This window comes from Neopelma chrysocephalum, unplaced genomic scaffold (assembly GCF_003984885.1).
Source record: "Neopelma chrysocephalum unplaced genomic scaffold, ASM398488v2 Primary Assembly neopelma1_65, whole genome shotgun sequence".
NCBI classification, from domain to species: Eukaryota; Metazoa; Chordata; class Aves; order Passeriformes; family Pipridae; genus Neopelma; species Neopelma chrysocephalum.
Genome location: NW_020897722.1, coordinates 4,635,915 through 4,661,006, shown reverse-complemented (window position 1 = coordinate 4,661,006; position 25,092 = coordinate 4,635,915). Strand labels below are relative to the sequence as shown.

General features: G+C 49.7%; 1 protein-coding gene and 1 long non-coding RNA gene across 3 annotated transcripts; one reads left to right on the top strand and one right to left on the bottom strand.

Moving 5' to 3' along the window:
- Positions 1–4,921: 4,921 nt before the first annotated feature.
- Positions 4,922–20,667, top strand: AMZ1 (archaelysin family metallopeptidase 1). Its single transcript, XM_027683475.1, has 7 exons — positions 4,922–4,977; positions 12,226–12,551; positions 13,178–13,345; positions 14,214–14,342; positions 14,694–14,857; positions 16,293–16,469; positions 19,934–20,667. The coding sequence occupies exons 2-7, from the start codon at positions 12,248–12,250 to the stop codon at positions 20,501–20,503; spliced, it is 1,512 nt and encodes a 503-aa protein (XP_027539276.1). The 5' UTR covers positions 4,922–4,977; positions 12,226–12,247; the 3' UTR covers positions 20,504–20,667.
- LOC113967685 lies at positions 5,762–14,756 on the bottom strand. 2 transcript variants are annotated; one of them, XR_003534268.1, is made up of 4 exons: positions 14,682–14,756; positions 11,098–11,182; positions 8,582–8,633; positions 5,762–7,788 (listed from the first exon to the last, which is right to left on the bottom strand). It is a non-coding gene; the product is annotated as an uncharacterized LOC113967685 (long non-coding RNA). The 2 variants fall into 2 exon arrangements; XR_003534267.1 differs by lacking the exon at positions 14,682–14,756 and having other exon boundaries at positions 11,098–12,236.
- Positions 20,668–25,092: the final 4,425 nt, after the last annotated feature.

Here is a 25,092-nt window from a genome sequence, read left to right as displayed (position 1 = left end):
AAATAATCACGCTTTACATTTCCCAAATCTTCTAAGCCAGGCCAAATTTGTACAATGAAGTTGCATTCTTCTTGCTATAAAAATATGTATCTGCCCCCTCCTCTGCCTCTGCGACCATCTGGGTACCTGAAATCATGATTCCTCATGGGAATGAATCATGGAGCATGCACACTGGCTTCCTACAGAGAGATTTCAAACACAAAATCAGTGGTAAAAACTGAAAAGGACCCTTAAATTACCCTTAGATTGGCACAAGACAGACTTGGACCAGGTACTGCCTAGATCTGTGGGCTGACATCTCTTCTCAAGAGTCTCCAACTCCAGTAACAAGTCTTAACTCTGAATAAACCCATAACATTAGAAACTGCCCAGACGCACATGGAAGCCTGATCTAGCAACTTATTTGCAAACAAATGGCTCCCTTTCATCCCCCTGCAGATCTTCTGCCCAGTGTTTTCATCCTGACTCCAGCACTGTTCTCTTTTTCTCTCTCTTATCTTTTCCTCCAGCATCAGCTGTGGCAGCAGATTGCACTCGCTAATCAAAGAGGGGCTGGGCTCTCTCTGTGTGTTCCTTAAAGTCTGTGGCACCACAGTAGCACCAGCCAAACACTTGTTTTCATTAAAGCTCCTCCCAAGCCTGCCAACAGAGCCTGGACTGTGCCAGGACACAGCAGAGAGGGACCATTTTGCTGGTCCATCGTGTTTCCAGACGGAGCACGAGCGCTGCCTTAGGGACACTAATGCCCCCACTCCATCACCTACCAGAAGGTGCCTGCTGCTCTCTTCTCCTCTTCTGCCACTTCCTACTGAGGGAAGGAAACTGTTCTTCATTGCTGTTGATCCCAGCTGCCTCACTTGGCTTTCTCAAGGGAATCAGAGAAAAATGCGAGTGCCACACTCGCGTTGCTATTCACCCATGAGGTTCATCCGTAGGGCCCTGTGGGGAAGGGTGATGGACAGGACACACAGGGCACGTCCTGACACACAAATGGGACAGCTTGGGTAGCACCCAAGGCAGCAGCTGGGCAAAGGAGGGGCCTTTCCACAGCACCAGCACAATGCACTGCATTTTTATGGTATCAGTGGAGGAGACAAGGAACATTTCATCTCCCTTCCACGTCCCCTGATGTATGGCAGGGAGCCAAACCAACTGATTTCAGCCAGGAAGCACAAAGCTCCCGTAGCCTTGTCAGCCGTAGTCCCTCAAACTCCCCTGTTCAAGGTGAAATCCTGCTTTACTAATTCCTCATCTCCTCCTTCAGACTGTCTGTCTGCCAAAACCACCAGATCTTCAGCTTGCAAAGGGAATGAACCTGTCCCCAGACAGGTCCACGCTACATCCTCCCAATAATTCCCAGGATGGGAACTCTCAATCTCCTCTGCAAACCAGTCTGTCCTGTTTCTCCTCCTTCCCATCACCACTAATATGTAGAAGGTCTCACCCCTTGGCTTTTGTGCCTGTTCCTCCATGCAAATTTTGCAGTTGCCTCATTTCCATAGAGGCAGCAACATGAGACTAGATTCTTACTTTTTCTGTGTGTTCATTCCCTAATTCTCCTTCTCATGCACAGTACAGTCCGAAGGTGAAACAGCTCCTTGCCCAGCTTTGGCTGTAATTGCTTTAGGATCAACATCGAAGTAGCTGCTAGTAATTCTATGGTGTTGCCCAAATGTAGGTCAGAGCTTGGTGGCTGACCAGCAGGCAGAGAACATGAGCTGAAACCACATTGCTCTCTCTAGACTGCTGCTCATGTCCAAACTTCCAGAAAGTTTGCTTGAGTTCATTTATGCTTTGCAGTGGCAGCACAAACTGAAATGAAGAGGTGCCCTGGCCCCTTTGAAACTGCCTCAGGATTACAAACATGCACAAATAACACTCTGACTTTTGAATAGCCAGAACTCCAACAACAGGAGAATATTTCACTCCTGCAGTGAGCAATTTGCTTTCTGAAAAACAGCTGCACTGATATTGAGAGTGCAATCCACTGGGAAAGAGGCCCTGCAGCAACTGGCTGATGCTGCCTGGGGTCACCTCCCTTCAGTCAGGCTTCCAGCAGCCTCATGTCCACCTGGGGTGACAAATACAGAGAGACCCAACACAGGTCAACACCACCAGTCTCACATGCACAAACACCCCGCCTTGGCTGGCAGGACAGGGCAAAAAAAACCCCATCAGACAGGCTGGGTCTGAGTAATTCCCTGGCTGCCCTTGCCCAGCTGCTATTCAGAAGGGGACAACCCAGAGCAGCACCATCCAGGAAGGATGTAGAAATACACATCAAGAGTACAGTCTTTGAGTCATTTCCTAAAATCTAGGTGGGGCCACAAAATCACCTCTTCACAGAGATCACTACCTTTCACCCCATCCTTGCTCTGCTGAACTTGGGAACACGTGCTTGGCTGAAGCCCCTTTGAGGAAAGGCATCTTATCTTGAATAGAAAACACTATCATATGGGAAGATTTTCCTTTCCCCAGTAATTTGTTCCAGCAGCTAATCAACTTTATTCTTTAAAAAATTAACGCCTATTTTCTCATTTCAATTGGTCTGGCTCAGCCTGCAGCTGTGGGTTTGGGCTGTGCCTCTTCCCTCTGGCTTACACAGCTCGTGGGGTACCTGCCTTTTCTCCTCGTGGAGCTATTTGTGTATCTACACAATTTTCTTCAGATAAACAGCTACAGTTGCTTAAATTCCAATCTAAGGCATCAGTCTGGGGATTTTTCCATGCTATTTCTCCCTGAGGACTTGCTGCTCCATGAAGTTGCCTGCACTCACCTGCCCAAGGCATGTGTCTCTCTATTTTACATCCTTCTGTGCAGAGCCAACGCATCGTGGTCTCTCCAGGAAACACAACTCGGCACAAACAACTGAGTTCAGAGCAGAATAATGACTGCTGCTGATCACTGCAGATAAAGGCCACTTGTGGTGAGCATCATGCCTCTGCTGTGACCAGCTTTAATTGCAGCTGAGCTAATTCTGAGCGTGGCCGTCCCGGTGTCCTTCCACTCCCTCGATAGCCCCAAATCCCCACCCCTCCAATTCACTGTGTGTCTGCCCTCTTTAAGTCCTGGTTGTCTTCTCATCCAATTTTTGACCTCTTCCTGCTCCCTTTTCCCTTCCCCTTCTGCTGATCTTCTCTTAATAAAACCACTTGCCTCCTAAAAAGTCAGAGAGTGACTGTGTGGCTGTTTCCTCATCACACTCTGGCCCTGCCTCCATCTCCCTCACTGCCAGCTCTCCTGGGCAAGGACCACCCGCCTCCTCCTGTGTCTTCCCAGGAAAAATGCATCATTATGAGAATATTTAATAACACCAGTCCTGTTTACCTGTGCTGGTCAGTCAGTGGGCTGGCAGCTAAGCCAACTATTAATGATTAATTTTACACCATAGGTTTCTTAACAAAAAAAATTATGCATTTTTGGAGCACGCTCTATCCGTGTGTCTGGTTTTAACTCACAGCTTCCTCAGGTAGGAGCTGGCTCTTCGAGGCTGTGTGGTTCTAAACATGTTGATGGTGTACTTGGAGCAACTCACAAACAGATAATTGAAGTTAATTAATACAAATAAACTCTAATTACAAGCAGCAACCAATTAAAACAGCACAGAGGGCATCTCCTGTGCTCGGGGTAGCAGCTGAAGTGGAAGAGGATGCTATTCCAAGGCCTTAGGACTCTCTCCCGCCCTCCCCACACGCTGAATCTCAGGAAGGTTTCCCACAAGGAGGATTCACGAGCAGCCGCTGCTGCCAGGAGAAGCTGCTGCTTTGCCTCGGCCTGATTACGAGAGCAGCAAATTAGGGCAGTTTTTCACCAGTGATGCTGTCAGTGTCTTGAGAGCAATGCAGGTCCTGGGAACACAGGCTGCAGCACGCAGGGATGGTCTTATCCTGGTGCTTGCTAACCCTGGAGCACGGCACATGGGCATCTGTGCACTTCCATGGCCACCTTGGCTCCAGTGGGACGTTCTGCTGGCCCTTGCAAAGCCTGTGGTTGTGCCAGGTGTGCCAATGCCATTTGGGCACTACAGCTCCCAAGCCTGTAAAACATATTTTTTTTTCCTAATTTCAGTTTATGTCACTTAGGGACACACTTACCCAGGAATACCCAGGCAGGGTATTCCTTTTTCCTTCCATCTAAGGATGGCAGAAATGAGGGATCAAAGCACTCAAGGGATCAAAACATGAAAGGCAGAATAAATGAAGCCATGAAGAAATGGGAAGAGAGATCCACTCCTTTATTGTAATTAACCTTTCCAAGAACAGATAATATTCCCAAATTAAAGGACATCGTGGGACACACAAATGCATCCAGGTCATGTGGGAGCGATGCTCTGAACGAGGCATCAAGGCGAACGCAAACACGGCTCCCAGGGCGGGGATGGCACCAGCCGCCGGCAAAACCGGTCTCCAGACACCCGCTCCTCGCCCAGCTCTCATTAGAGCAGAGATTAAAGGGTTTCCACCCCCCGGCACCGCCGCGCTGCTCAGCCCCGGGCTCTTTCGGGAATGCGCTTCCCAAAACGAGGGCTGACTGCGCTCCCGCTCCTCTCCCAGGCTCCAGCAGCCGGGCGGGACCCGCCGCTCCCGGGACCCGTCCCGCCCCTCGCCCCAAGGGTCCTGCCTCCCGCACCCCGTGTCCTCCCGGCAGCCCATGTCCCTCCTTTCCCGGTGTCCCTCCTTTCCCGGTGTCCCCCCGCTCCGTGCCCGGTCCCGGCCGCCCCCCCTCCCTCCGCCGCCCCCCGGTGGTTGCCCCACGCACCCGCAGGAGGCGGCTCTGAGCGGCCGCTCGGCGAATCCCGCGGGCTCCCGGCGCCGAGCCCCCCTTTGCTCTCCCTTTTCTTCCTCCTCCTCCTCCGTCTCCTCCTGCCGCTCCTCCTGCCGCCGCCGCCGCCGGGCTCCGCTCCGCCTCGCCAGCCCCGCGCCGGGTGCCCCGGCCCTGCCGCACCTCCCGGCCTCCGCAGCCCCGGCCCGGCGGGCGGTGAGTCCTGTCCTGGCCCCTCGGGCAGATCGGGGGGGCGCGGGGGGTGTTGCGGGGTCGCCTCTATAGAGGGGAGGGCACGGGAGTCCGGGCGGCCCCTGGATGCGGCGGGACACCCCTGGAGGGGGGAGTGCGGGCTGGGGCATCTCCCGTGTGATGGGCATCGCTCCCGGGGAGAGGGTGGTCGGGCTCGGGGCATCTCCCGGGGTGATGGGCATCGCTCCGCCCGTGACGGGCATCACTCTACGGGCGATGGTGACCGTGCTCGGGGCATCCTCCCTCCGTGGCGGCGGGTCACGCTCAGGGCATCTCCCGCCGGGGGCTGGTGGCCGCGCTCGGCGCATCTCCCGCCGGGAGCTCGGGGCTGCGCTCCGGGCATCATCCCCACGGGCTCCAGGGGTCCTGCCTGGGCACTCTCCTCTCACCCTCTCCTGGGGTGCCGGGGCTGCCCTTGGTGCACCCTCCTGGGGGTTTGGGGTGCCAGGGGCTGAGCTCGGGGCATCCTGCCCCGCCGTGCTGGGGACTGTGCTCGGCGCATCGTCCCAAGGTGCTGGGGGACTTATTCCTTCCCTGCACACCCATCCGCGCGATTCCTGCACCGGGGATCAGCATCAACAGCCCCTTCTCCATATCACGGGGGCTCAGGTGTCCCAGGAGCAGCACCTGCTTTTGCAGGGCTTCCAGAACATGCCTCGTGGCCAGCAAACCGCTGGCTGGCAGAGCTGGCTGGTGGTCAGGGCACAGCCCCTATGAAGGCTCAGGTTTGGGGTCTGTCATTGTCACTCGAGCCGCTCTGGTCGCAGCAACACCCTGGAGCCCCCTCCTTCTCCGTGGCTGTGAAACGCCCACAAACACCCCCTACCTGGCGGCACCACTTAAAAAGCACTCGATGTTGAGAGGAGGCACAGCCTTCCAGTGCTTTTGTACCGTGTGATGAACCACTTTTATAACGCCTGTGCTCCAGGGACCACCTACCCTTAGCCGTACCTGGAAAATGCAGCCTCTCTCCCGGCTAACACTGGGGTTGTCTCACAGAGACCATTTAGTCTGTCTAGACAAATATGATGAAGAGCAAAGTGCCTGGAGCTGTGAGTGATTAGAGCTCGGGTATCTCTGCACTGCTGCATTTGTTGTACAGCTCTGATAGATGCTGCTCGGTGCTTTTGGGTTGGCAAGTGCACAGGAAACAGCCATGGACTGGGGGGGGTTTGTTCTGTGTCAGAGCAAGGGAAGGAGAATGCAGCCAGCCCTTCATCACACATGTGCATGGGAGAAGCATCACAGGCAGTTTAACCAGACTAAAATGAGCAGAGAAGGCACTGAAAATGATGAATAAATGGGTGGTGAGGGGGAAAGCCATATACTGCCAGCTTGCTTTCTTGAGGGTAGCACAGAGAAGTTCATGAATGCTTGTGTGACACTTAGAGAGCCTCAAATAGCAGGGACTGAAAAAAAAGAGTAGCACTATGTACGAGCACAGAATAAATAAAATCCTTAGAAGAGAAGACTGGAACTGAGGATAATGTATGTCCTCAATACATATTAAAATGAAGAACAGCGTATTGAGAGAGCAGGCTCTCACATAAAACAAAATCAAGGGCAAAGTGGATGTGTATGTGTTCTTAAGTACTTAAGAACACTTAAATAAGAATATTTAAATGAGGATGGATGGAAGCATCTGTCTCCATCTTAGGTATTTAATGAGCTTTACAAATCTAGTCTTTCATCTTGCAAACCTTTTTTGCATACTGGGGAGTTGTCCATCTGACTTGTCCAGCAGTCCAAGTTAATTTATAAGGCAGATTCATGGGAGGACAAACTTTCAGGACTGAGCCTTGTGGCAATAACGTATCGATCACAGTTCCAGTAGGACAGGTAGATTCTCCTCCTAGTGAATGCATGTGTGAATCCCTGAAGGTTTCCACAGCATCAGGAATGACTCTGTTTGAGAGAGACCACACATACCATCTGTTTCCAAGTCAAAAACATATTCTAGAGACATTACAAGTAAATATTATTGGGAGCTGGCAGTAGGTGAGGCCAGAAGGCTTTATCTGACTTTATGGTCTGGAACACACACAGATGTGACTCGGTGTTTTGTGGCTGTTTAATGTGAACAGAGGATGCTACAGTTCTATGTGGGTACAAGTACAGGGTTGATCAGGTCCAGAGCGTATTTTCTCCTTGATCAGAGGGGATTGATTCTGAGAAGTGCTGAGCATCTCGAAATTCCCTCTATTTCAGGTTTGAACACGACCAAACAGATTTGGTCTGACCCCAGCAGCTGAGTGAGCTCAGCAGGCAAAGCCTGGCTCGGTGTGAGGGGCTGTGTTGAGCTCCTCGAGGAAGGAGCTGGACCAGTCAGAATTTTACTTGGACTAGAGCTTCTCAGTCAAGAAAAATCTCTTTCTGTATGTGTTAACAAATACATTGAGAAAATTGCTTTCAGGCTGTCATCAGTGTGATACTGGGAAGTACAGGCAAGGAGGGGCTGATCCTCGAGCAGCAGTTACAGACACCAACTGCAAATCTAAGGGAAAGAGCTATTAAGCAACTAGGGCATGTGTTGATAATTAGTTATCGCTTGTTATGTTTGCTCTGGGCTTTTCATTTCTGTTGACTGGCAATGAATTTTCTGCACTATCACTGCTTGTTTACAGTACAGCTCCTAACGAAGGCAATTAATCAGTTTTAAGAGACTCCACTAATGTCCCTCTGACACCCAAAGAGCCCAGTTAAGTCAGTCTGCCTCCAAATACTTCAAAAGAGCCGAGATGGAACTGAGGGAATCTCCTTCTGTGCATCTGCAGCCTGGGAGAGTCAGACTTAGAAATTACTTACAGGCTGACTTACAAAACAAACAACTTTAGAATGACCAGCTTAAAAACAAACAAAACAAACCAATAGAAAAAAATATACAAATACAATCTCTACAATGTTAGGGCCAAATTCATACAATACCAAACAAATCCATTAGGCACTGAGTGCCCTTTCTGGACCTGTACAACACAGAATTTCTGCACACAAGACCCCTTCTGTCTTGTCAGAATATCCCAAATACTTGCACTGTATGTATTGCCTCGGCCTTTGAGAATTTCCCTGTCACTGTCAGCCCCAGGCATATCTATCCAAGAAAGCAATGTCAATATATTAGAGAATAAATGACATATCTGGGAATTACAAAAAGAATAATTCATAGATAATTTTCAATTACAGAGAATAATTTATATGTGTCTGATTTGCAAAGAGAATAATTTCTGAGTAACCTGAATTGCACATGAAGCACATTAACAGGTTACTGTGGGAAAGGGAGCGTACTGACTGCTCAGCTGTCACGTGCTGAGCCTGGATTTTGGGGCATTTTGTGTGAGAACACTCACCCTGGAAAAAAATATGTGTCAAATTCCATAGTAAACAGATTGGTGCAATATGCCCAATCTGAGCTGAAACCTCTTGTATGGTACTGAAAGCCAGACATGCAGAGCATGCTGTCCTTGGAGCTCCTGCCTCATATCCCACCCCACAAGCAGAAAGGCCACAACTGGGATCCTACAACATAATCATGGGAAAAGGCTGTTCCCAGCAAACAGCCAAGTGCCCAAACCTTTGAGCTCTGTGTGTCTCCACTGCACTGCATGGATGTGATGATGAACAACCTGAAACAGGGAAAAAAAAGAAGAGAGTCTCCATAAACTGGATAAGGATTCCCAGCTCAGGCTGGCTCCTTCCCTGCCCTCTTGGGAGCCAGTGGGGGCCAGAACACAAACATGTTTCACGCTGCACAGAAGGATGTTGCTTGTTGAGGTTGGAAAAGACCTCCAAGATCATCAGTCCAACCTTGATGGACTTCACATGATCCAACATGGGTGCTCCTTGTTTAGGAAAAATCACAGTGTTAGTAAATGGCTGCAGAATGACAAAGTGCAGATTGGGAATAGGATGTTTTCCTAATGGTAAAAGTAGACAATGGCATGGGAGTGGAGGTGGTGAGTGTCTCCACTTGCAGCAGGTCTTTACATTATTATCTTGTTTAAAGCATTTTCTCAAGTGCAACTCCAAATTATTGGCCTTTTAAATAAAAAGAGTTACTTTCTCCTTCTCAGGACTTGTTAGTCAGGTCCTACAGTTTGTCATTGAACAAGAAGCCAAATTAGCTGCTTTTTACTTTAAAGGCATGATGTCTCCTTCCTAAACACCTGAAGGGTAGAAGGATGCACTGGTGCTTCCATTTCTTCAGCCCCACCTTAGCATCTAAAAAACTGAGGAGAAAGGGGGAAATATCCAAGTTAAAGTGCCATTCCCTCCTGAAGCACTGCATCAGGGAGTTAAACCAGGCACTCTTGACACAAGAGCTAAAAATTACAAAGCCCTGTTGAACTATTCAGTTAATGAAACACCATATCCATATATTAGATCAAGTACAAATAACGTCTACTACAGTTATTGTTGTAAAATGGCTTCTTTTTTCAATTGCTGAAGTTGCCCATAAACATCTTCTGAAGCATTCATTTTCTCCAGTGAAGTATCTTAGAAAAGCTTGCTAAAGAGAAGTAATTGTGTTGGATTTGGAGAGTGTAGTGGGTTGTTGCTATTCGTTGAGAAGCAAACCCAGACACTCCAGGAGAAGGAGGCACATGTCGCTCCAGACTGAATTCCTGCAAGTGAATTCCTGTGCTTGAACTTTCGAGTCACTAAAGCGTCACCATGGGCATCCTTGGGCATGGTGAACGTCACAAAACACCCATGGGCATAGCTGGGAATGTCTGAGCTGGGTGAATATCCCCTTTTAGGGAAACAATGTATATCCCATAGCTTTGGGCTCACTCTGTATTCCACGAGAGAGCCTGGGGGGAACACATGCTACAAGACTGTGCACTCATTGTATTTGCTGTCACATACATCCACTCTTCACTGCTTCCCATTTAGCAGAGAAAACCCCATTCATTTTCTAACCAGCTCCTCCTCCCCAGACCCACACTCCAGTTGTCGCCCAAAACACCAATGAAAGAGGCTCCAGAAACCCCCTTTGATGAGACCACTCTCGACCTGGACCAAGTCTTTCCCTCATTTCCCTGGGAGCACCAGGCAGGCAGTAGCTCACAGGATCACATCCTCAGGGAGCTGAATATTGCAACAGTTTCCCAGTGAAAGTTCTGCATATGACCAGGAAAATGATGCTTGTATTTAAAGTCTGTGCAGAACAAGTGAAATCTTGTCCCTTAGGAAAATCTTCACCTTGCCCAAGGCAAAACTCCTGATGACCTGGTGGGGTCAGACTCTCACTTCTGTCTCCCAAATCTGGAAGCAAGTCAGAAGAGCAGAGATTTGGGTGACAAAACACAGAACGACCTCACACAAAATCTTGCTGCTGCCTGTAAAAGCCAGCAGGAGCAATTTGTACATTTTTCTGGGCAGTAAAAAGAGGCATCTGAGAAAGCATCTCAGGTTTGATTTCTAAACTTTCCCTGGATTAGGGCCCTTGTACCACTTCAGATCCCCCTGTGCCATCTGCTGTCAGCCTTTAATGTGAGCGAAATACAAAGCTTGCAAAAATGAAAGAAAACTGCTTTCCTGCTCCCTCTCCGGGCTACACACCCTTAGAGACAAAAAGATCACACAAAACGAGTCCTTTTAAGGACTGCTAATACATACACTTCTCTTCCCAAGGGTTAGATGTGAAGGAATTCAGTGTTAATTTTAATTGGCTGCCACCTTCCTCTTACAGTGCAAACTACCTCTGCATAACTGAGGAAAGACTTCGGCTCATGTCGGTACTATTTTTTTAAATGTTGAATTTTCTTAATTGTACTGCGGTCCTCAAGGGCCACTGAATGCCACTTACCTGGCAGAGCTAAGCTGCAGACCTACTTAAATTATAGATTAACCAGTTCCTCCTTGAAATATTTAATCCCTTTTTTTTCAGTGATTGAATGCTGGTGTTTTAGCAGTGATGGTCAGCAGTTGATGCATTTGGTATCCACCCAGAAAGCTTGTCTGGCTCCTTTTAAGTTACTATTAAGTTGCCCAGAAGAAGATAACACTTATTCCTAGAAACCCTGTGCTTTTGTACACATACACCTGTGTGTTTTTCATTCTGCTGAGTACAGGTGGAGCACTTACCTGTGGTAGGCAACTTTGCCTGAAGTACCGCTCCAAAATACTCCAGTTCTACTTGGAATGACCTCCTTACCAAAAAAATTACTGCCTTTGGAAAAATCCAGACGTAGGTTAAGTCAAAGAGGTTGTGTTGCCTCTTTTTCTTCCCTTTCCCCAAGCTGCCAACTGGAATTTCCATAAGTGCATAAAATGCAGTGGAAAATAGGTGCTTGACTCGCAGCTTTGGAGAACACCAGCCTTAGAAAGGACCCTGGAGAGGATATTTCTGAGATGCTCTGAATTAATTTCTTTGTGCTGCAGGCTTTCATTTGCTCTTTATTTGCTGCTTTACATCATCCCCAGCCCTGCTGATGCTAACATGGTGTGACATGAAGCTATTCATGAATGACATGATGGCAGTGGGCCCGTATGTGTCTTGCTGGAGAGGCAGCACCAGCACACAGGAATCTCACACACCAAGTCCCACCTGCGGGTCAGGCTGGGCAAACCTTCCCAAATCCTGCAGCCTCACAACAGCACTGTGAGCCAGAAGGTGCCCGAGGTTAATATCTAAGATTTAAAGCTGTTAGAGGAAATCATCAGCAGTGAACAGCTGCTTTCACTGGTGTCAGGTAAGTCAGAACTGCAGGCTTCTGATGGACAGATAAAGGACAATTGACCTCTTCATTCCTGACGTGGACCTATTCCAAGGGATGTGGTTTAGCCCAAGGAAAAAGGAGCACCACCTTCCCACATCCTGAGAGGTCCAGCGCGACCAGTTGCACAACACCCGGAGGTATTTCCCATCCTGTTGGGGCTTCAGGATAGAGCACCAAAAAAACCCCAAATCCCCATCAACCAACCCCAAACACCGATCAAACCATCTGATTTACTCCAGATATCCGGCAGCAACCTGGGGCTGTGCATTCTTGAGCACCATCTACTGGCACACGGTCCATGAGCTGGTGTCTGCACACGCACGTAGAGAACCCCGTGAGAGCTGCTCAAGGCGTGGGGCTCCAGGCCAGCACAACGCTGATAAGCTCCCAGTCAAACCTGGCAGCTGGGGGATTGGGAGAATTGCTGGGAGAGCAGAGGAGGTGTGCAGGTCCCTCAGGAGGCCACGGCTGATGGCAGTGTCCCCTCCCTCAGGAAGTGCCACGGTCCCTCCGCGATGCTGCAGTGCAAACACGCCCAGGAGTTCAGCTTCGGGCCCCGCGCTCTGAAGGACGCGCTGATCTCCACCAACCCCGCCCTGCAGGAGCTCTATGCCAAGGCTTTCTCCAGGGCCGAGAAGCTGTTCCTCTCCGAGGCCTACAACCCCCAGAGGACGCTGTTCTGCACCCTGCTCATCCGCACGGCCTTCGACTGGATCCTCAGCCACCCCGATGCTCCCGAGGACTTCGAGACGTTCTACCACGCCATGCTGAGGAGGAAGCAGAACTTCTACCGAAAGCACATCTACCTGCAGCCTATAGGTAACGTGGGCATCTGCACTGAGCCACCAGGAGGGAGGTGGGTGGTGGTGAGTGCTGCTAACACCCTCTTCTAAGGACTGACCTGCAAAATGCAATCGCCCTAGTGAAGATAAGTGTAGTAGCAAAGGCTCTGACATGCCCCCAGTCCAGGGTCACGAGCCATGATGACAACCATGGGTAGACCTGCCATATAAATGGTATATGTGCCCCTGGGTGAGACTTGCTATGAATTTATGCATACACATATATACATATACATATCTAACTGTGAAACAATGCTGGAAAATACAGCATTTCCGGAGATCCATCCCTGATGGTTCATTAAACACAGCCACCCATTCCCATATTAATCTTTCTGCATAACTTAAACAAGATATCTTCCTAGATATCTGCTCTGCTAATGAGAGCGTACTAATGCCTCAAGTCACCTCTCAGGAAGAGCTCCCTCTTCTCCTCTATATCCATAACCATCTAGAGGTGTCTGCCACATCCCGGAATGAGCAATTAACTCCAGAATGACCCAGCCTGCCTCTTCCCCAGTGGCTGTGGCCAGTCCCACAGAATCCCTTCAGACCCTGTGGTTCACCCTGCCTTTCAGGGGCTGATAACAGAGCTTCTCTTCTCAGACTTAATCGAAGGGCCTGCCGGGCTCTCGCTGCTGGATTCCCTCCAGAGCTGTGTCGAGTCTTTCTTCCTGGGTCTCCGTGTGAAGTGCCTTCCCTCCATCCCTGTCTCTTCCATCCACTGCTGCTTCCGCCACAGCCGGGACTCCGACAGGGTGCAGCTCCATGCAGGTGAGGATCTGGCACCAGGGAGCCCATAAAGGCACTAGCTTGGCACATGGGCACGAACCCTCCTTTAGGAAATGCCTGAAATAGCCCTTCATTGCCAGAGCAGGGAGGGGATGAGGAAGGGAGTGAAAAGGGAGAAATCCTGTTCCCGTGGAAAGCCCAGAGCTTTGAGGCTGGAAATAATAATGAAAAACAAAGTGACTTTCATCATATTTTCCTCTGCTGTTTGTATTTTTTGGTGCTATTATGTTTAGGTCCAGCTCTGCAGAGCAATCAGATCAGCTCCAAGGGAAGGCACTGTTGGTTTGGTGTAGTCTGAGTTCTCCCATCTCTTGCCCCGAGCCAAAGTAAATGATTGGCCTGGGTGGTGTAGGTGGGGAACTCACTGGCCTTTCATGTTAGGAAACTTGGGTTCAAGTGTCACAGCTCCCTGGGGAAACAGGTTTTCCACCTGCCAAACTCTTGCTGCACAAACATCCCCCTGGAATGAGCTGTTTGCAGGTACCACGGGCAGCACATGCTCAGCACAGCCCAGCACTGCAGCCCTGTGGCTGTTCCAGCTCCATTCTGAAATGCCTGAAGGGAAATTCTGCTCCCAGGTGCTTATTTCCATGAGTTAGTACCGAATTCACCCACATCCCTGCCCTTAGCTCTGCTTTGTGCTCAGCACCACTTCCAAAGTCAGGTCTGCTCTGATTTCAGGGGATGAGCTCCACAGCTGTGGTTCTCCATCTGAGATAACAAATGGAGCAGCTCTGTCTGCCTGTGGCTTGGATTACATCCTCCTCCCCACGAGCAGCAGAAATTCCGGCTCTTAGGTGCCTTCCAGGGATGCTTCATTTTAATGAATGTCTCTCCTGTATTTTTCCAGATGGGATCCTGAATTTCCTGAAGAACAACAAGCCAATGGATGCCCTGTGTGTCCTTGGACTTACTCTGCTGGATCTTTATCCATGTGAGACCTGGAGCTTCACGTTCAGCAAATTCCTGCCAGGACAAGGTGGGATTGGTGTCCCATGTTGATCTCGCACTGCATATGAATAAGGCAGCACTGCACCAAAAAGCCTTCCCTGGGAGGCTGGAATAGCCAAACCTTATCCTTAACATGTTATTCAATCCCTGATAAGAAGAACGAGGTTTTCCCAATTTAAAACTAAGGGATTTGGGGCTCCTGATCCAGACAAAGGTAACCAAGGTGCTACAAACCTTTTGGACCTTCTGGGAAGGGGGTCTCTTCACACCCTGTGTGCTCAACTGGGCTGTGCTACAACAGCTGTATTTTTATGCTGCCTAAGGTGAGACAGAGTCGTAAGAGAGCAGATCCCTAACTTGTACTCACCTCTCTTCACAGAAGTGGGAGTCTGCAGCTTTGCCAGGTTTTCTGGGGATTTTCCCCAGGCTGGTTGTAGCAGCTTGAACCCACCCACGCAGAAGGAAGAGTTGTGTGAAGTCCTCAAGGAGAGCAGAGACCGGACGCTGCAGTTCAGTGCCCAGGAGATGGTCCAGTGCTGTAAGGTAGGACCAGCCAGCTCCTGCACCCCACGTTTCTTCCTGTGTAGGGTTAAATATTTCAGGCCTGGGCATAATCTGTCTCAGCCCAGTGAAGCAGGAATGAGACTCTGCTCCCAGAAGGCACAGGCAATCACAGCTAAGGCCACACACTTAATTCAGACATAAAAAGCTTGCATTTTACTGCACTGTGTAGACAACAATACCATCAGTTATAGTGAGGCTACAGGACTCGCCTTATCACAGAATCACAGAATGGTTTGGGTTAGAAGGGACATTAAAGACCATCTAGTTCCAACCCCCTGCCATGGGCAAGGATACCTTCCACTACACCAGGTTATGTCATGGAGCAGCACTGAGATAAAACCCTGCCCAGCTCCCAGGCTCATGCTTGGGTAATCCTGAGTACTTTGCTTGCCAGGCAGTGCAGGGCCAGTAGGATCTGTGAGCTGATTCAGAATTTGGAGTTAATCAGAATATCTGGTGGAGTTTTGTGTAACTAATGGATGGCTGGGAAGGGGTAAGTCTTCCTCAGACACTGGCATCCATAAGGGGAGAGGTCCATGTGCCAGACCTGTTACATGGATGGATGAGAAAGGTTTGCACATATAAATATATGCAGATGCCATTAAACCTCCTTCATCTCCAACACATCCTCTTCAGGAGTGCTGTCCTCCCTCATCCCAGCATCTCCCCTGGGCCAGCTCTGTCTGTGGTGTTCCTCCCAAAGCTGGCCCACGTGGAGCAGCCACACCAGCACCTTCGATGCCATTTCTCTTTGCTCCCCTGGCATTTGCTCAGGATTTTCAAGTCTGAGGTCTTTTCCTGTAGTAATTTCCAATGAGATTAGGTGGCAAAGGGAGGAAGAAGGGAATCCTCCATCCTCAGCCTTTCCACGGTTGCCAATTCCCAAGGCAGTAATGCTTGGCCAGCTGACTCCAGCTTAGTTTTTTTTGCTTTGGCACAAATGTTAATAGCATCTGTTTTGGAAGGGCCCAGATCTGTTATTGCCAATAAAGCTTCTCAGATTTCTCACACGGACTGTGCTGCTCTTTTCAGACCCCAGTGGGACTAGTTTTCCTCCTTAAAAACCCCAAAACAACAGAAAACCTCCAAGAACCACAGTGTCCTTGGTGGAGAGCGACAGCAGCACTGCCCCACAGCTCCCAACATGCTGCCCACAGGGGCTTCTCACAGCTGCTTCTTCCACACCCACCCTTCCTTCTCCACAACACAAACATGGATGCTGGGGGAGCTGGGAGAAGGGAGCCAGGTTCTCCATTCACCTCAAGAAAGCCTGTGCTGGAGGATTGCCAGAGCTGAGCAACAAGCTGGTTTAGACCATCAGGGCGTGGGGAAGTGGAACAGCAGAGGAGGAAGAGGAGGGGGCAGTGGAAGCAGCAATGACAACGCACTGCTGTGATTTTTGCTTTCCTGAAAGGTGACCTGCCATGAGATCTGCCACCTGATGGGGCTGGGGACGTGCCGCTGGCTGCAGTGCATCATGCAGGGAGCGCTGAGCCTGGACGAGGCCCTGCTGCGGCCCCTGGAGCCGTGTCCCATCTGCCTGCGGAAGCTGCAGCACGTCGTGGGCTTCAAACTCATCGAGCGCTACAGGGTGAGACCCCCCAGCCCCTCCTGGAGTGAAGGGCAGGGTGGGGAGCAGGGCAGCTATCCCCAAACCCCACAGGGTACACGTGCTGCAGCTGCGGGGGGAAGGCAGGCGCTCCCAGGGTGAGGTGCTGAGGGAGCAGCTCACACCTGAACACGGGAGTGTTGGTCACAAGAAAGCACTTTGCACAAGCTCCAGGGCTTTTAGGTCTTCCCACGGGGCACTGCCACAGTCCAACCATGTTTTCTTACTCCCAGAAATGAGGTGGGGAGGGCAGGCAGATTCCAAGCCGGAGCGGCAGCGAGCACCGATTCCCACAGCAACACCCTTTCCTGTGCCACCCTGGATTTCTGCCTCTCTGGGGCTGCTGGGAACAGGGAGGAAATATTAAATGTGTGCTGTGCTGCAGTTCCTCTGTTTAAAGACATGAGAAAGGATCCCAGATTATTACCCCCTAATAAGTGGAGGGTCATAGACTCATCTTTTGTCCCTTCTCTCCCACCCATACAACTGCTAACACCACATTTAGACAAATTAGACACCCTTAGCTCTTGCAAAGGGTTTTCCACCTCTGCTCTGTAAAAAGCAGGATTTAAAAAGCAGGATTCAGTAGCCAAATGGCTGGTGTAATAGAAATAATGTCACCATTCTCACTCAGCACCCATCTCCTCCCTGGCTGTAATTCCTGTCTGACACACATCATGTTCAGAGACAGGATTTTCCACGGCTGCCTATTTTAAAGTCTGTGGGTTGTATTTGTAACAAGATAGGAGCAGAATGAGAAAGGGGATGCCTGTAGTTTCATTCAGCTTGCAATCAGACACACAGAACTATGGCAAAGGATGTGGGAAAATACACATTGGTGTGGTTTTGCTACTTCTCTGTGGTGCTGTCAGACCCTTCTCTGACTCTCTGGGTGTTTGGTCCCTGCATCTGTCCAAGAGGAGTCTAAATTGCCCAGACTAACAGAGGAAAAAATTCTGTTTTATTTAAACCCCCAGCCTGTCAGCATCCAGCCAGTGCTTTCTAGAAGAGAACTGCTACCTGCTTTTCTAGAAACATTTTTGCCTTTACACCTCCAGCAAATACTGTAATTGGCTCAGCATCCTCTAGAAACAGGGAACACAAACCTGAAGGAAGGATACACTTGCCAAGTGTCACATCTGCTTCCTTGACAAGGCAAAGCTCAGCTAGATATAGTACAAGTACAATAAGAGAGTTGTGATAATCTCTGTAAGAGGCTTTGCCATAATGCTGAGAGGAAACATAAATGCCAGAGATGAATTAAATAGTTAAGGAACCTGACAGAAGAGAGCAGAAAGCATTTGGAGACAATATCAGCTAGCAAACTTAACTTGCCAAGAACGTTAAGTGCAAGTCTGAAGTCACATTTCCTTTTGGAAAACTGTCATGGATCCCCACCTGCCTCAAAACAGCCCCAGACACTTCTAACAACTCCAGGAAATGCCAGACCCTAGCTGTGCCTCACCAGCAGCAGGTGAGACACTGCTGAAGTCTGGGAATGAGACACTGTTATGGGAAGAGCAGCACATGGGGCAGGAAACCAGTCCTTATGCAGCAGAATGAGCCCCTCTATTTATTTATTTATCTGAGTTGCACTCAGAAAAGCACTCCTTTTTTTTCATCACAGCTGCTTATTCCAGCATGAGTCATCTTGAAAACCGAAAACAAATTACTTCTCCTGGTGTTTCCCCACCACAACCAACATTTCTACCTGCTGCCCCTGCAGCATCCCTGGCTGTTCGGGATGTGGCACCTCGATGAGGCTGCAGAGGCCACACACACAGAGACAACAGGTCTCAGTGACACCCTTAGGGTGGGCACCCACTCCAAACGCTCTTGCCTGTAGATAAGCAAAATCCATGCAGAGGTTATCCCTTCCTAGTTAAACAGGAGAACACAGGAGGAGGCTGCAGCCCTAAAAACCCACCCAAAGTTCAAATCAATAAACCACCCAAAGGATGAGAGACTGAATTTTGTGGTTCTGGTTGTGATCTTGAGTCAATCATCCCCTTCTTTTTCCTTGAATAATTCATATCTAGTGTTTGAACATCCACATTTCCACAGCTTTTTTTCTTCTTGGGAATTGGGCTGAGTAGCAGCTATGATTCCTTCCCAGATTCTCTATTCCTGGGAATTTAAAGAGACACTATAAAATCACAGGCTGGTAGCAGCCTTCCAGTAGCTTTGCTGTCCCCGAGTCCAGCTCCCGTTGCAGCCTCTGGCGCTGCCTTTGTTTTATAAACCCAGAGGCAGGGAAGGGCCATTGGAGGTGGGATGAGGCAGGAGAAAAGTTGTCCCTTTACAATTTTTCTTGTCCCAGAGGGAGGGGGCAGGGTGGATTAACTAAGCTGAAAGAGTCCATTTTATTCTTGTATGAAATTCTTCCCCGAGGCTTCATGCACAGACTGAAATGAGAACCGGGGCCGATTTCTCCCACCCACTCAATTTGAGCTCTTTATCCTTTCTGTCACTTGCCTGAAGAGAGAGCAACAGAGGAGGGAAGGGGGAGGGAGCAGCAGGGCACTGCGGGAGAAGGGAGCTCTGCAGGGCTGGGAAGCTCCTGCCTGCTCCTCCAACACTGCAGCTCACCCTGAGCTGAGCACGGATGGACCCAGCCTGGAACACCAGGGGTGACATCCCAGACTAATACTGTCACTGCTGTTCCTTAGAGCAACCAAGAGCTGTGCAAAGATATCAGCTGAGAGCTACAGAAAGTAAAGATGAAGAAATAGGCCACAGGGGTGCGAAAAAAATCAAAAACCACACAACTCCTCCCCCCGCCCCCAAACACTGTCAACAGGGAGAGATCACCTTTTATCCAGGGATGACTGGAGTACTGCAATTCATTCCCTAAAGCATAAGGAATAAATGTGCCAGGAGAAATCTGTTTTATGCCTCATTGTAGCATTTAATATTTTAAAAGGAAATTGTCTCAGACATTTTCCTTTCATTAATTCTTTCCTGGAGCCCAGCCTTCCCACTTGTGCAATTCAGCTCGAGAGGGGAAGAGCTATTCTTGGGAATAAAATGCACATTACCACAGGCATTAACAACATGATGAAACAAGATTCTTTACCACTATCTCAGGAGCTTTTATAATGACACAGCTTCCTCTGGAGAGGCACTCATTTGGCTCTCCTGGAGATCACATCCACAGAGCAGGAAGTGATTTGGTGCAGTTTTCTCCTACCTCCAATAATGGGGCAGATTAAGTCCACATCTGACTGGAGGCATCTCTGCCACAGGCATTGGCTCCAAGAAAATGAGACAAGAGAAAGCCAGGGTAGGGTCACCATGAGTTGACTGAACCCATCCTCTGGCAGAGAGGACCATGGCAGCTGAAGCTGGGCCACCCAAGATGAACAGGTTTACCCGGCAAACACTGGGAAAGGTGTAACTGGCTTCTCTCATTCTCTACAATGAAACTTTTTTCCCTCTCACCACAGAAGCTCTACGCTTGGACACAGACTGTCTTGTCCACGTGGCCAAGGAAAGAGTCATCAGACCTGTCTGCCTCAGAGGACATCCTTCCGTTCAGCTCCGACTCTGGGATGTGCTGTGAGAACGACTCTGAGGCCGTGACCTCCCTGTCGGAGCCGCTGACCCCGGACACGTGCAGCCAGGGCCTGTCCATCGGCCAGGAGCTGGAGCAGGACGAGCAGCCGTGCTCCCTGGCAGAGGCACAGAGCCAGCCCCAGCTCGCCGGGCCCGCCAAGTCCACAGACACCATCAAGGACTACGAGCTGTGGCTGGAGATGTGCATCGCTGCCCTGGAGAGGAACGTCTCCGAGGAGGAACTGGCTCAGGTAGACAAGGCCGTGGATGCCCTGGCTAAGTGGGAAATGTTTACAGGACAGCTGCCTGCTATGAGGAAGGACCTGCCCTTTGCCAGGGACAGCACTGGGCTACGGAAAGTTCTTGGAGACAAATTTTCCTCCTTGCGGAGGAAACTGAGTTCCAGAAAACTGTCCAAAGGGGAATCGTCCCCTCATCGTTGGCGGTGGGAGGACAACTAGGCTGGGTCTGCCTTGGGTCAGGCCAGCTTTGCTCCCACAGCTCTGGGTACGGTACTGCCCTGCTTACAACCTTCCTAACCCCAAGTTATTGCTGTCAGAGAGAAACAGCAACTCCCCACAGGAATAAAAGGTGTTTTGTTTTCTGAGATTGCTACCACAGTTTTGATGTGATCGGTTCTTCTCTAAGGGTTTTTCCTGTGCTGGTCTAAGTGACACGACCCCAAACCCACACCAAGACATATGTAGGTGCTTGTATTTTCCTGCTGTGTTTCATTTGGTCTGAAGTTGGCCAGGAAGAGGTCAGCCAGGTCCACGCTAAGCACTGAACATGCTCACACAGAAGCTTGGGCCGTCTGACCAAACAGATGCAAGTCAAACCCGGGCAGCTCTCCTGCATGCAGAGCTCTCCTCTGCTTAGCACTTCAGTCCCAGGCACAGACGATATCCCTCCCTCTCCTATCTCCCCACTCCAAATGCTCATCTCTGCTCTGGCCCCATGAGCTGGAGGTTGTGCCGAGCACAGGAGCACAACCAAGGCTGATGGACTCTCGCTATGAGTTGGGGGGGGAGAGATGGAGGAGGACGGGCACAGAGTCAGTGAGTAAAGCAGAGAGATCCCTGGCACTGGGATCAGCTGCCACAAAGAGCAGTGTCAGTGTGACGACTGTCTTTTGGCCGACTCTCAAGGGGATCTCCAGAGCTGCTTCACTTCAAACAAAGCCAGGCTTGGAGCGTGAGCTGGAACTACTCACATCCTCTGTAGATTGGCAGAGCAGAGGAAACCTTTGGAAACATTCACACACTCATTGACTATTAACTTAAAGGGGGAACTGCATGTGCATTCCTCTTTTTTTTTTACCTTGAGAAGTTACCCTTTGGCCTTCTCAGCTCTGTAAGTCATCCCCTGAGCAGGAATGGGTGCTGTGCTGGCAGCAGGAGCGCAGAGCCTGCCTTCCCATTGCCAGGGCACGCTGTTCCCTGGGGCTATTTATAGCCAGAGCTCAAGAGGCCGATGGGTTTTTTGCTTTGTAACCGCAGAACACCAGGGGAAGGCTGACCCTCTCCATGCCCAGTTCTCCCAGCACTGATAACACTCCCACAGCTCATGGCTACGCTTCAGATTTCTCCAGTCTAAAAATACCAGCAGGTAGGACCGGGTCCAGCACAGCTGGGAGGGAGGAGAGGATGTTTCTCTCCAAGGAGTGACGACTTTGGCTTTCCTGAGCACTTGCCCTGTGCACTTTAAGGGCCTCCAACCACGCACGAACCCTGCAGTACAATTTTAGGGAAGAGGATCACTGGGACGCATCTGAGAAACGCTTGAGATTTACAAACGCAGGTGAGTGGAAGAGATGATCCTGTAATAAATTCAGCTGGATTCCGGAAACACAAGCACTTCACATCCGCATGATTCATGCAGGGAGGGAAAGGGAGTTTGGCTTCGGGGCTGATGACGGCAATTCCTGGAAGCATTTTTCCAGGCTGAGCCTGGACGGGCGCAGGCGCGGGGCCGCTGCTGCCGCCCTCTCCTGGCAGCCGCAAAGGTGATGGGGCTTCTCATCCAAGACATTCTTCCCAGCAGCAGAAATTTTCCAAACAAACCCTGCTTGAATTACAAATCCGTGCGCTGCCCCCGCACTTGCTCGGTTGTTGCCTTGACAGATTTACTATTTTAAGCACAAGATTGCTTTCTGTTCAGCCTCGCTCGCTCTTACTTAATTCTGTACTGAGTTATGAGGCTGAACTTTAGAAACTTTCCAGAAAGAGGCCGTAAACTCAGGATGACAGTCCTGCCTAAGGCAAAGGGGCAGCTTTCCATCCTAAAAGGCCAAAGACAAAGAGGACAGGGGTGGCACAGAAACAAATGACCTGCTGGCAGAAATCAGGTGGGAAACTCCCTGTGACACTTCACTTACAGACCTACCTTAGTGCTGCTGTGAGAGCAGGAATTTCTGCTCAAGAGCTGTTGCTGACCAATAACAGGTATTTTTGACACCATCACTGACAGAATCATCACTTACCTGCTCAGCTTGTAAGGCTCCAGGTAAGAACCAAACGAGCATGGCAACTCAGAGCTTCACCTGGGCAGCTCAGCAGGGTCCACAGCCCAGAGGCAGCTTTGCAGTGAAAGGCAGAAAAGTGACTGAAAACCCTTTTAAGCCTCAGGCAGCTGGAGCAGAGGGGTTCCTGCAATATAACAGTGCAGGGTTTGGTGATGCAAAGACATTCCCGTGGAGGCAGCTACTCTTCACACCAGCAAAGGTTTCCAGAGGTGCTGCTGTAAATTACAGCACAGGGTCTGTAAGTAGTACTTTGCACCTGGACTACACTACACCAATATGAGTAAGGACTGGAGGCAACCTGGGTCTCAGAGGCATAAAAGGACTGGCCAAGGTTACACAGAAAATGAAGGTTATAACCAGAAGTAAAGCTCAAAGGCACAATTCCTACTCTTCTCTGCATGTGCCAGAGTTGTAGGGAGGCAGAAAACAGCTGACAGAGGAATAAGTAGTAAAACAATTTCAAGATAAGCCCCTAAATAAGATTTCCTGCATTTTAAGCAGCAGGTGGGGAGATACTTCTACTTGGAAAGCTGTGGGAACAGCAGCATAACTTGCAGTTAATAAGCTGCTGAGTAAGCTGTGGAACTGAAATACAGATGAGATAATTAGGAGTCACTTTAGAAGGTCAAGCTGTGGACCAACTATCAGCAAGGAGGAGGGTACTCTATATATAAATGCACACCCAGAAGTCACTTGCAGCTCAGCAGCCAGAACTGGAGTTGGCTACAAAAGGTCCAGGAACAGCTTCCTTGCTTGCATGGCAGGCAGCAGGCAGGAGACCTGGGTGTTGTTCCCTGTGCAGCCACAGTCTGGTGAGCCTTTGGCAGAAGACAGGCAGGGAAAGGACCTGGGCTCTCAGGTGGGAAGGGCCTGTGGGTCCCACAGGGCAGCAGCCCCAGCAGGGGCTCAGGGCTCTGCCAGCCCCGCGAGGCAGCGCTCGCCTTTCTCTGCCTCTGGACTGCGGGGGCCTCGTTGTGACAGGCAGAGGATCCTGAAATGAATTCTGCATGTGACCCATATTCAGGAGATCCCCCAGCAGAACCAGGGACCTCCTGCCTGAAGCTGCTGTTGGCTTTCATGTAACAATCTCCAAGGCAATGGCACAACATGGACTCGCGTCAGACTCTGGCTCAGAACATCTCCCAAACCACACCATCCTGTGGCTACCTAGAGCATCCTCCACCATCAAAGCAGCTCAGTCACACCCCTTCTGCCCCAAGCTCAAGGAGACTTGTTTTGAAGCAACTTCTAAAGTCTGTAATCCCGAAGAGAGCAGAAAACAGTCTTTTAATAGCTTTACGAGCTCATAAAGACAAATATCTTCTCCCAAGAATAAACAGGCAGAACATTCCACTCCTACTCTGAAAACAAGAACTTGCTGTAATTGAAGAGTGGGAATACAACACAACTGTCCACAGGAAAAAAACACCAACAAATACCCCCAGAGTCTTTACTAGTTGGGGGTGAATTTGCCTACAACAGCTTGGAAAGGTGGGAGAGGAGAAACCAGCGTCTTCCATACAGATTTCATTAGCAGTATCCAGCACTTTGTGATTTAACAGTGGCTGTGACCACCTCCCTCCCCTAAAAATGGTACTTTTCACTGAAGTTTGTTTCTGCTCTGCAGAGTTGAGGCTTTAAAGGAAAGCTATTTTTTGTAAAAATCCCTGAACACTTTTCCTCATAAGTCTTCCTCCCTTAACACCATGCAGCTTCCCAAGATGCCAGCCAGCCTTGGGAAAAGTGGCAAGAAATTTGATAATAACTGAGCAAACTTCCTCCCAGATCTGTACAGGATAATGAGATACCAGGCTGGAGCTAGAAACCACAAGGATTTAATTTCTCTTCTCAAAGAGTTCTAACAAATACTTAAATATTACTATAACCTCCCCAAACCTTCCACCTTGTGCACTGGAGCAAAAATACAAGCTCTACTTTGCATTTTAGAGAAGCCTCTCCCTGGGGAAACAGACATGTTTTCCCTTTTATCTTCTGAGTGTTGGATTATTGAAATTACAGAAGAGATGCTCGAGTAACAGGTAGTCGTGGTGATCCAGGAAAGAGAATTCCAAGTTAATATATGGAGTTTAGGCTCTCCCTGGGGTACAGACATTCACTGGCACTGAGCAAACCTACCTGCAGAACCAACTGCTTCAGCCTATGCTCTCAAGGAGCAACATCTGTGCAGCTATGAAAGGTACACCTCACAAGAACATTTTGGCTCTGAAAAGGGCCAATTTGCTTTCACAGAGCTGACCAAGGAGATCATGTGGAGCTGCTCCTGTTGCTGAGAGCTTTCCAGATTCCCAAGTATGTGATCACACCTGGAAACCTCCTATTAGTGCACCCTGAGTTTGCAATTCATCTGCCCTCACTTTCAGAGATGCTGAACACTGACAACACATGTTACCTGAAAATTCTCATCAACTCCAGGGACAAAGAGACAATCATTCCCAAACTACACTTCCAATTATCAGTAAAGAGGACAAACAACACTCCATGAAGTATCCTGAATTGTGGCCCTGC